At 31.7% G+C, this 13,064-nt stretch overlaps 2 protein-coding genes across 3 annotated transcripts in view; both read right to left on the bottom strand.

Annotated features, from left to right (window-relative positions):
• LOC134724603 (prostaglandin reductase-3-like) overlaps positions 1 to 13,064 on the bottom strand; it is a 219,608-nt gene that overhangs the window by 165,846 nt on the left and 40,698 nt on the right. The gene's annotated exons all lie outside the window — the stretch shown is intronic.
• The window catches only part of LOC134724601 (Ig-like and fibronectin type-III domain-containing protein 2), an 89,703-nt gene that overhangs the window by 63,930 nt on the left and 12,709 nt on the right, over positions 1 to 13,064 (bottom strand). For both annotated transcript variants that reach the window (XM_063587721.1, XM_063587720.1), the window contains exons 4-9: positions 7,619 to 7,727; positions 6,756 to 6,872; positions 5,138 to 5,188; positions 3,644 to 3,778; positions 2,535 to 2,690; positions 253 to 401 (exon numbers count right to left, since the gene is read on the bottom strand). In XM_063587721.1, the coding sequence (XP_063443791.1) occupies positions 253 to 401; positions 2,535 to 2,690; positions 3,644 to 3,778; positions 5,138 to 5,188; positions 6,756 to 6,872; positions 7,619 to 7,727 (717 nt within the window). The remainder of the gene's footprint in view (positions 1 to 252; positions 402 to 2,534; positions 2,691 to 3,643; positions 3,779 to 5,137; positions 5,189 to 6,755; positions 6,873 to 7,618; positions 7,728 to 13,064) is intronic.

The raw sequence follows: 13,064 nt of genomic DNA on the forward strand, positions 1-13,064 counted from the left end.
TTCCAAATCTGTCTGATACTGTAAACCTAGTAGGCTTACCCTTTAAATTTATATAAACCAAGTGTTTCTTTATAAAGCAGTCTTGAGCCAAGGACAGGGACTCTTTAATTTCTTTCTTCTTTTATATCTATATATGTACCCTTTAATCAATTTATTTTTTGTTATAAGTATTATTAGTATTTGTGACAATTATCATGTTTTACTTAGATGACAACAAAGAATTATTATCATGGGTAATGGTAAATTTCTTACAGTTTTGTAAGTAGAATCTGCTGACAATCTGTAATGGATGTAAAAGCCTTTAATCAAATCTTTATTCTTTATTGGTGGCTGCCAGTTCACAACAAATCCATTAGCATTTGCTACAGTTGATATTGATGTTGGTGGTAAAGGCAACACATCTGTAATTAATCAGTGACAACATTTTAGAATTTGGAAAAAATACTTCGTCGAAATACATTAATTTGACAAATATTTGAAGTCAGATGTTTATCAGAACAATGAGGATTGTTATTCTATTATTGATTTCATTGCTTGTAAAGACGATAACTCTACTAATTGAAAACACTTAAACTATTTGCCCACATCCTGGGCAGAGCGATATTTGAATCAGGATTTTGGAGCCTCATTTTACAGGTCACATCTCTTGAGTGGTAACTCTTGATACTTACTAAGAATGACTGCTTAACACATGTTACACAGGGTTGACTGTATTTCTAAGTGTCTTAAGATTCAAATTTTATTGATTGTTAGGAAATTTGCTGTATATTTCTACCTAAATAGAATTGTAAATTCATTTCACTGTGTTTACAACAGGAGTAAACAAAACTAGAGGCTCTAAAGAGCCTGTGTCGCTCACCTTGGTCTATGTGAATATTAAACAAAGGAAGCAGATGGATTCATGACAAAATTGTGTTTTGGTGATGGTGATGTGTTTGTAAATCTTACTTTACTAAACAGTCTTGCTGCTTACAATTATCTCTATCTATAATGAACTTGGCCCAGTAGTTTCAGTGGAAAATGTTAATAAAAATTTACAAATTTTATGAAAATTGTTAAAAATTGACTATAAAGGACAATTACTCCTTAGTGGGTCAATTGACCATTTTCAGATTTGCTCTAATTGCTTTGGTTTTTGAGTTAAGCCAAAAACTGCATTTTACCCCCATATTCTATTTTTAGCCGTGGCGGCCATCTTGGTTGGTTGACCGGGTCACGCCACACATTTTTTAAACTAGATACCCCAAAGATGATTGTGGCCAAGTTTGGATTAATTTGGCCAAGAAGTTTCAGAGGAGAAGATTTTTGTAAAAGATAACTAAGATTTACGAAAAATGGTTAAAAATTGACTATAAAGGGCAATAACTCCTAAAGGGGTCAACTGACCATTTCGGTCATGTTGACTTATTTGTAAATCTTACTTTGCTGAACATATTTGCTGTTACAGTTTATCTCTATCTATAATAATATTCAAGATAATAACCCAAAACAGCAAAATTTCCTCAAAATTACAAATTCAGGGGCAGCAACCAAACAACGGATTGTCTGATTCGTCTGAAAATTTCAGGGCAGATAGATCTTGACCTGATAAACATTTTTACCCCATGTCAGATTTCCTCTAAATGCTTTGGTTTTTGAGTTATAAGCCAAAAACTGCATTTTACCCCTATGTTCTATTTTTAGCCGTGGCGGCCATCTTGGTTGGTTGACCGGGTCAGGCCACACATTTTTTAAACTAGATACCCCAATGATGATTGTGGCCAAGTTTGGTTCAATTTGGCCCAGTAGTTTCAGAGGAGAAGATTTTTGTAAAAGATAACTAAGATTTACGAAAAATGGTTAAAAATTGACTATAAAGGGCAATAACTCCTAAAGGGGTCAACTGACCATTTCGGTCATGTTGACTTATTTGTAAATCTTACTTTGCTGAACATATTTGCTGTTACAGTTTATCTCTATCTATAATAATATTCAAGATAATAACCCAAAACAGCAAAATTTCCTCAAAATTACAAATTCAGGGGCAGCAACCCAACAACGGATTGTCTGATTCGTCTGAAAATTTCAGGGCAGATAGATCTTGACCTGATAAACATTTTTACCCCACATCAGATTTCCTCTAAATGCTTTGGTTTTTGAGTTATAAGCCAAAAACTGCATTTTACCCCTATGTTCTATTTTTAGCCGTGGCGGCCATCTTGGTTGGTTGACCGGGTCAGGCCACACATTTTTAAACTAGATACCCCAATGATGATTGTGGCCAAGTTTGGTTCAATTTGGCCCAGTAGTTTCAGAGGAGAAGATTTTTGTAAAAGTTAACAACGACGACGGACGCCGGACGCCGACGGACGCCGGACGCAAAGTGATGGGAAAAGCTCACTTGGCCCTTCGGGCCAGGTGAGCTAAAAACTCTATAAGACATCTATAATTCCCAAACGCAAAAGCTTTACAAATTTTTCTTGCACTGTATATATATATATGTTATTACAGTCAAAGTTTTGACTACAAATCTAGATTTTATTTATATTAATTACTTTGGCCTTCCTCGTAACATTCTATAATATCCATTGTTTTGTTTATACATTCCAGATGAGGATCTTCTAAGTTAGATGGAACTTTCCCCAAACAAAAATCCTGGCATATGTCTGGAAGAAGTCTCCTCTTACAACAAGGAGCATGGTTTTTGCCATCTAAAAAAAACACCAAATAAGCAGATATTAAAAAGGTCAACTAGAAAGAGGATGAGCAAAATATAAAAGAAATTAAAAACAAGAAAAAATAACATTCACAATGAGCAACCTTTTGAACAGGAAGATTATTGGTGAATGGGGCAACATTATAAAAATAAAATGTGGTATGATTACTTATTCCTTTTCTTGAAAGTTGTTGGAGCAGTGTAGTCATTACTAAGAAATATCTGAATATTATAAGAACAACACACTTTTGTATCGTATATCATAAAATGAAAAAAAGGCCAGAATTAAAGAAAATAGGAATTTGTTCTTTAGGGCTATGTCCCCCCCAGGGAAGGCAATTTTTTTTAAATATTATGTGGGTGGTTGTATTTGAAATACCAAAATGCAAAGGGAGTGCTGTTCTAATTAAATTTTATTTCTGTGGGTGGTGGGGGTTAAAAAAAAGTGCAGTCCCTGGGGGGGACATAGTATTTTCTGGAACAGCCCTTATATTCTCCTTCATAGAATTTTTGAAGTATACTTGAGTCAGAGTTGTATTCAAATTGGTTGGATGGATAAAATAATTGCTTTTATAATGTTCCTTAACCATTTTAAAACAGGTTTTCAAAGCCCTCTTATAATCATTTTAACTATATCATGTATATCAAGGAAATGCATATATAATCTTAATGTTTTTCTATGTGATAGATAAGTTTGATACAGGCAAGTTGCGATTGAATGTTTTATTCAAAATCATATTCTAATATTCTAAATTACAAATATGTGAACAAATTTCAAGGTACTGTGGATTTATTTATTTTCATGGGTATCAATTTTTGTGTATTAACTGAACCCAGGAAAACCATGAAAATTGGTATTCAACGAATAATAATGAATCCCCAGTAGTAAAGATCATTTCACAGTTCATAAATCTACCAGAGAACCAATTGATTAGACATTGAAATTACCAGATCCACATTTCAGAAGTTTAGGAAGATCCAATGCACATGCAATCAATGGGTCAAAGTTGGCTGGTAATAGCTGATTAAAGGGATCACATACAGGCTGGCAGGCAGATGACACTCCCTCTTTGACACAGCAATCTAAAATAAATGTTTAAAGTTATATTGTGACATTCTAATAACACCTAGCATTTTCTCCTACATTTAAGAATTGAATACTTCTTTTTGTAAATTTATTGGGTGGTAAAAGCGTTGACCGAAGTACATTTTGTATGAAGCGCGGAAGCACTTCATTCTAAAAATGTACGCACGGTCAACGCTTTTACAACCCTATAAAGTTTCAAAAAGAAGTATTCAATACTTATAATTACATTTTTTTAGCTAAAATCATGAAAACACGATTTTTATCCAGTTTTATTTTATTCACCTGTGCACTTTTTTGTGGGACCTCGTGTCATCATGCATGATAAATGTTATTGTCTGATGCAATTGTTTACGGAATAACATGTTAGCCAATCAGAATAACGTATTATAATGAAACTTACATCTAATGTAATTATTATCATATAAATTATTAATCATATCATATAGAAGTGAATGAATGGTTTTGACATCTTTAAAACAAATATTGCAAAGTTACTTAAGAAATAATTCATGGGGGCTTGAATATATCGTGATTTTACCACGGGTCGGCCCTTTATGACAAATATTGCCATAAAGGGACAACCCGTGGTAAAATCTAGATATATTCAAGCCCCCATGAATTATTTCGATTCTAATAGGACAAATACGGTAATTATTTTGGATCGAAGCGCTCTAGGTGATGGCATTATTTGCCGTTCCAATATATAAACGCACTATTAAATTGACGTAAAATAACGGAGCAAACTGAATAAATGATGATGCTTAAACTATTTATAATAACATATTTAGATAATTTTAGATGAATCTAATTATTATTGTACTTATATGTCTCATATGAATACAAAAACGGCTAATATAACTCATTTTAGCATCATTTGTTAACGTTTCCTTGTTGTGATGATTTTTTGTTTCACAAGCGTGTATTTTCCCGTAAATTGCTTCTATTCTGACGTCATTGTTCAATGACGTCAAGTCCCTCATTCATTAAAAAAACATATGAAGTGGGGGTACAATTGGAACAGCCCATGAAATATATTCATATTTTACCACGGGTGTGTACTCAAAGCGTTTGAAGGACGTTATGTTAGAATTCTGATTTTTTTTGTAACAATATTGTATGCTAAAACTTGCTCTCTCTCAATATAAGTAAAAGGTTTGCCCCCCCCCCCCCCCCCCTTTTTGCCTCCTTTGATTATGACTTATCACTAAGTGTAACTTTTCCCCAGATATGTTTGTAAGCATCACTACATGTGCCAGTAGTGGAGCAGCAGGAACTGCCTACTATTCCTGAGCACCTGAATCTACCAATTTATTTTTTATTTGTTACATGTATTGCCATCATATTATCTATAATACCTGTAAAGTTATAACTATGTACAGCAGGTGGGGGTGGCAATGTTGGAGCTTCTGCAATGAAAAAAAATATGTTTATTATATACCTTTTTCTTAAAGACAGATGTTATGTAAATCTAATAATAAAGTTAGTGTTAAGACACATGAATTATTTGAATTCCTTATAAGGTAACATGTTTATCAGAGCATAACTGATCAGTCCCAAACCAAATCATCCAATCATCATCTTCAAAAGGAGCCAAGTTAAGTTTGAAGGAGGTTTTCTTGATTGTCATGGGAAACAGGAAGTTGTTTCACAGCAGATGTAGCTTACAAACCAAAACTTGAATATTAAATCATTTCCTTTCACAGAAACCAAGAAATTTTGATTAAATTTTTCCTTTCTGCAAAATGGAAGTGGCTACACAGTAGAATAGATCAGATGCTCCTCAAGGCGCATGTTGAGGCAAGTATGGACACATCATTTAAGCTTGATACACCTCTGAATTTGGATTGTAATTAAATAGTTGACACAACATAGGTTTCTGACACAGAATAAATGTGGTCTAAGAACTTAAACTTAAAAAAATATTATTTTTTTTAACCTATTATGGTCAAATATCCAAAATCTAAATACATTTGTGTCATTTTGGTCTTTTGTGGATAGTTGTCTCATTGGCAATCATACCATATCTTCTTTTTTATATTAGATTCAGCATATCAAAGAACCCCAAGAATTCAATTTTTGATGAAATCAAATAATGTTCAATTTTAGACCCTTTAGGCCACAATGTGGGCCAATTTGATAACTGGTCCCAAATATTATTTGGGCCCCTTTTTGGTCCCTCAACTCCCAAAAACAATCCCAACCTTTCTTTTGTGGTCATAAACCTTGTGTTTAAATTTAATTGATTTCTCTTTACTTATACTTAAATTATTGTGCGAAAACCAAGAATAATGCTTATTTGGGCCCTTTTTTGGCCCCTAATTCCTAAACTGTTAGAACCAAAACTCCCAAAATCAATTACAACCTTTTTTTGTGGTCATAAACCTTGTGTAAAATTTCATAGATTTCTATACACTTTTACGAAAGCTAGAGTGACGCTAACGTGATACCAATATACGACCAAAAAATTTTCAATTTTAGCGGTGGTATAAAAATTGCTTACTCACTACAGCTTAACATTATTAAGCTTCAGATTAAATCGTTCCCTTTCACCCAAGCAATCCAAAGATTATGAAACATTTCTAGGAACTCAAGTTTTCTTGATTATTTGGATAATTAGATTGTTTTCGAATTACAATAATCACATTAATTAGTAATCTCCATATATACAAACCTATGTTTTAGGTTTCAATATCATTCTGTCAAAAATAATCTTAATTCATTCATGAGGTCGAGGTGAATGAGTGGTCTTAGGTAGTTCCTTTACCATAATCACTAGTCTGTAAACACAGAGGTTGTGAGTTTGAATCTGGCTCAAGGCAGGTGTATTTGACAAAAAATTGCAATGTAATGTCAGTGGTTCTCTCCAGTACTATGGCTTCCTTCACCAATAAAATCTGGTTACTATGCTATCATTAATTCTTCATTAATTAAAACAATTTGCAATTAAATTTTTTATTATGTAATTTACTCTACCTGTTATCTGAAGCTGGTATGTTAAAGTCTGGTTTGTTTTATCAACAGAACACTCATAAAATCCTTGATCAGCTGTTTTTAAATTAAATATATGGAGAATATAGGAAGCACGTGGATCTGAAAAAATGAAAAAATAAAAACCTTTGAAGTTCATCATAATAGATCATTGCAATTAGATTCAAATTATAAATAAGTCTTTATAAAATAAGTCTACATAAAATAAGTCTACATAAAATAAGTCTACATAAAATAAGAAATTATAAGGATTAAGCATTATGTCAAATGTATCATATGTTTGATATGTGTTAAGGAAAATTTGAATCAAATTCAATTTGATAATGGTTAAACACTTGGTTCTACCAAGTAACAAACTGTACATGCACACGTATGTTGCTGTCAGCCAGAAAACTATGACTGAGGTCAAAATGCTAAATAACATGTATGATCTAGGTTGAAATAAAACATGCCATTGCTAATATCTGTGAGATATACCATTTGTGGTTCCTCTTATAAACCTAAAAAAAAACTTTTCTTTCATTTCTGTGTACCTTAATTAGGCTGTTAGTTTTCTTATTTGAATTGTGATTTCAGGGCGCTTTATACCTAAATATGCTGTATGAGCTTTGCTCATTGTTGAAGTCTGAACAGTGACCTAAAGCTGTTTTTTTTGTGTCATTCGGTCTCTTGTGGAGAGTTGTCTCATGGGCAATAATTCCACATTTTTTTTTATATTTAACATGTAAATTATGCAATACACCAGGACTTTTTTTGTCAAGGCAAATAAAAATGAACCATTTTTTTTAGATGCCTGTAAACAGACAATACAATACACAATCATGATCTTTCTCCCTTTTATTACATACCTGGAGTCTCTCCTTGTAGAACCTCTATTTTATAATGATTTACGTCGCTGACTTGTAACTTGTCTCCCCTTGCAATGAACTTATTGTGGTCAACAAATTTCCATAGCACCTGTAACAATCTCATTACCATCAATTCATAATTGTATATATACAATATTTCTGAGATCTACATCAGAACTTACAAGAGTGCACACGCTAAAATGTCTTGCCTTCTCTACTAATCATTGATGTTATGTTGATAAACCTAAATATAAAGCTTTATTACAACTGTCACATAAACTTAACCAAGAAAACTAAACATTGACTACTGAACCCTTAAAATGATGTCAAGGTCAGATGAACCATGCTAGGCAGGCATGTACAGCTAATAATTCTTTCATACAACAAATATAGTTGACCTATTGCATTGTATTGCATATAGTTTACAACTTACATAGCGTACAGACCAAAACACTGAGCAATGATCCCTAAAAATTAGGTCAAGGTCAAATAAAACCTGCGTGACTGACAAATAGATCATGAAATATTTCCATACACCAAATATGGTTGACCTATTGCAATTAGTATTAGAAAAAAAGACCAAAACTCAAAAATTTGACTTTGACCACTGAACCATGAAAATGAGGTCAAGGTCAGATGAAACCTGCCAGCTAGATATGTACACCTTTCAATCATTCCATACACCAAATATAGTAGACCTATTGCATACAATATAAGAAAAACAGACCAAAACACAAAAACGTAACTATAATCACTGAACCATAAAAATGAGGTTAAGGTCAGATGGCAGATTCCATGTAAAAAATGGAAATGTCTGTCAAAATGAATAAATAAATAAAAATAATAATTACTGTTATGTGAAAGATAATCTGTGAATGTTTTGATGAATAATGATGATAGATGAAATTATAAAAATAATTTTTGGATATGATAGTTTCTGTTTAAAGTAGAAATTATCAAAACAAGTTGAAAAAATGCAAAAGTTTTGACAGAATTAACTCCCATTTTTTTACACAATGTTTATGTGTTGCAATGCTTTATGTTGACACTTGTATACTGGTATTTACTAGTGTAGTCATGTTATTCAAACATCCCTGTTTCCAAATCTGTTACTTTATTTAGTCAAAAACATCTGTGATATATATTTTTTTCACTTTCAAATATCTTGCTTTAAAGCTCAGTGTCTGTCAATAAATCTTATGTCAGGAACATCGCTGTAAAAACTTTAAAAATCATTGTTGGTTCCAATATATGCCATTTAAAACTTTAAATCATGAAGTGCATAAGAAAAAACACATGTTGATTCTTTCATTTAACTTTATTCAAGCACTATTTTTAACTTATATGTTTCATACATAAGATCTGTCAAACTTGTTTTCTTATGTCTGAAACATTTGAATGTGCTAACAGTTAAAGTTATTTGACCTGAGGTGAAATCTTGTGAAATGTTAGGCTGCAGTATTTTCCAGGGGTTTTAAAAATGACTTTCAACTAGGATTTGATTTCCAATGTCAGTAAAAAAAAACAAATATATATTGTCTGTCAAAATATCTTATGTATGAAAAATCTTATGTCAGAATCAAGTCTGTCAAAATCTTATGTCAGAAACTCAATTTGTCTGTCAAATCTTATGTTAGAAAAATTAAAGTCTGTCAAATCTTATGTATGAAAAATTAAAGTCTGTCAAATCTTATGTATGAAAAAATAAAGTCTGTCAAATCTTATGTATGAAAAAATAAAGTCTGTCAAATCTTATGTCAGAAAAAATAAAGTCTGTCAAATCTTATGTATGAAAAAATAAAGTCTGTCAAATCTTATGTATGAAAAAATAAAGTCTGTCAAATCTTATGTCAGAAATAATAAAGTCGGTCAAATCTTATGTCAGAAATAATAAAGTCTGTCAAATCTTATGTCAGAAACATAACATTTAAGGCTTCGTTTATTTAAAAAGGATGATGCTGATAAACTTTTTTTTTGTCAAATTGTCTTTATCTTTATAAGTAAAGCATTTAATCAAAAACAGAAGTTCACTGCTTATGATTTTTGCCTAACATGCTTATGGGAGTTGTTTCACTTTCTTACATGGAATCTGCCAGATGACACCTGCCAGTTGGAGATGTACACCTTTATACAGTCCTTACTTACACCAAATATACTGGACCTATTGCTTATAGTATCAGAGATATTGACTTAACCATCAAAACTTAACCTTGTTCACTGATCCATGAAATGAGGTCGAGGTCAAGTGAAAATTGTCTGACGGCCATGAGGACCTTGCAAGGTATGCACATACCAAATATAGTTATCCTATTACTTATAATAAAAGAGAATTTAACATAACAAAAAATCTGAACTTTTTTTTCAAGTAGTCACTGAACCATGAAAATGAGGTCAAGTACATTGGACACGTGACTGACGGAAAGTTAGTAACATGAGGCATCCATATACAAAGTATGAAGCATCCAGGTTTTCTACCTTCTTAAATATAAAGCCTAACACTGCCGCCGTATCACTATCCCTATGTCGAGTTTTCTGCAACAAAAGTTGCAGGCTAGACAAAAATTAACATCATTTTTATTCATTACTAAAGGAAAACAGAGATACCGATAACTTTGAAAGATGTGATTAATTTTTGTTCTTCTCACAAATTTTGTACTTAAGATAGTGTTTCCTAATATATAGCTTACATATTTCTTAACATTGTATTATGATCAGATATATCATGTTAAGGAGGGGTATTTGCAAAAAATACCAGTCTAGAGCATGTTAAATTTCACAAGCCGCAAGGCGAAGGAAATTCATTCTCAAGAGTGGTATTTTTCGCAAATACCCCTCCTTAACATGCTATATCTGTTTAATTACACCGAATGTTAATGTTCAAAAACACATTGATGATCGTGACCTCACAAGCGTCCAGTCGGATAGAGTATTTTTTGGCAAATACCACGGCAGAGAGGGTAAATAGGCATATCCTTTTCGCATATACCCCGGCAGCATTAAAAAAATAACAATATTCATTTAATAACAGTAAATTGGTGAAAAATACACTGGCTATCAACCAATGACAACCCAGGATTCTTACATAGGTGTAATTACATAGTAAATGCACTTCAATGTGACCAAGATATGGTACATTTGGTATGAAACAATACTTAATGACATCGTATAGAAATTATTTCACCAGAAATATTTTAATATATATATATATATATACAGACTTGGACTTTTACCTTGTGTGCGCATTGATATTATTTGGGTCTCAAATCAAATGAGGAGAAATCTAGAATCTTCTTAAATTTTGGTAAATGACCAATTATGAGCTATAAATATCTTATATGGGAAGAAAAATGGGTGTTATGGGGCAAAATATTTAACCCTATATCGTAGGAAAAAAACCAAGACGTCCAAAATATCTGACAAAAATTACTTATCCTGACCTAAATACATCCTTCAAACTATCGTGAGCAAAGAAATGTTGTAACTTATACATTGTACTTATAACTGGTAACTGAAGGAGAACTAATATTTTCCACCTATTTTGATTTTGTCAGCTAAGTTACTTACAACTTGATTATTAAGATCTTTGATCTGACATTTTGTCAGCTAAGATACTTACAACTTGATTATTAAGATCTTTGATCTGACATTTTTTCAGCTAAGATACTTACAACTTGATTATTAAGATCTTTGATCTGACATTTTGTCAGCTAAGATACTTACAACTAGATTATTAAGATCTTTGATCTGACATTTTGTCAGCTAAGTTACTTACAACTTGATTATTAAGATCTTTGATCTGACATTTTGTCAGCTAAGTTACTTACAACTTGATTATTAAGATCTTTGATCTGACATTTTGTCAGCTAAGTTACTTACAACTTGATTATTAAGATCTTTGATCTGACATTTTGTCAGCTAAGTTACTTACAACTTGATTATTAAGATCTTTGATCTGACATTTTGTCAGCTAAGTTACTTACAACTTGATTATTAAGATCTTTGATCTGACATTTTGTCAGCTAAGTTACTTACAACTTGATTATTAAGATCTTTGATCTGACATTTTGTCAGCTAAGTTACTTACAACTTGATTATTAAGATCTTTGATCTGACATTTTGTCAGCTAAGTTACTTACAACTTGATTATTAAGATCTTTGATCTGACATTTTGTCAGCTAAGATAGTGACACAACTTGATTATTAAGATCCTTGATCTGACATTTTGTCAGCTAAGTTACTTACAACTTTATTATTAAGATCTTTGATCTGACATTTTGTCAGCTAAGTTACTTAGAACTTGATTATTAAGATCTTTGATCTGACATTTTGTCAGCTAAGTTACTTACAACTTGATTATTAAGATCTTTGATCTGACATTTTGTCAGCTAAGTTACTTACAACTTGATTATTAAGATCTTTGATCTGACATTTTGTCAGCTAAGTTACTTACAACTTGATTATTAAGATCTTTGATCTGACATTTTGTCAGCTAAGTTACTTACAACTTGATTATTAAGATCTTTGATCTGACATTTTGTCAGCTAAGTTACTTACAACTTGATTATTAAGATCTTTGATCTGACATTTTGTCAGCTAAGTTACTTACAACTTGATTATTAAGATCTTTGATCTGGCATTTTGTCAGCTAAGTTACTAAATTATATATAGCTAAGTTACTTACAACTTGATTATTAAGATTTTTGATCTGACATTTTGTCAGCTAAGATACTTACAACTTGATTATTAAGATCTTTGACCTGACATTTTGTCAGCTAAGGTACTTACAACTTGATTATTAAGATCTTTGATCTGACATTTTGTCAGCTAAGGTGCTTACAACTTGATTATTAAGATCTTTGATCTGACATTTTGTCAGCTAAGTTACTTACAACTTGATTATTAAGATCTTTGATCTGACATTTTGTCAGCTAAGGTGCTTACAACTTGATTATTGAGATCTTTGATCTGACATTTTGTCAGCTAAGTTACTTACAACTTGATTATTAAGATCTTTGATCTGACATTTTGTCAGCTAAGTTACTAAATTATATATAGCTAAGTTACTTACAACTTGATTATTAAGATTTTTGATCTGACATTTTGTCAGCTAAGATACTTACAACTTGATTATTAAGATCTTTGACCTGACATTTTGTCAGCTAAGGTACTTACAACTTGATTATTAAGATCTTTGATCTGACATTTTGTCAGCTAAGGTGCTTACAACTTGATTATTAAGATCTTTGATCTGACATTTTGTCAGCTAAGTTACTTACAACTTGATTATTAAGATCTTTGATCTGACATTTTGTCAGCTAAGGTGCTTACAACTTGATTATTAAGATCTTTGATCTGACATTTTGTCAGCTAAGATACTTACAACTTGATTATTAAGATCTTTGATCTGACATTTTGTCAGCTAAGTTACTTACAACTTGATTATTAA

Source organism: Mytilus trossulus, chromosome 7, assembly GCF_036588685.1.
Source record: "Mytilus trossulus isolate FHL-02 chromosome 7, PNRI_Mtr1.1.1.hap1, whole genome shotgun sequence".
NCBI classification, from domain to species: Eukaryota; Metazoa; Mollusca; class Bivalvia; order Mytilida; family Mytilidae; genus Mytilus; species Mytilus trossulus.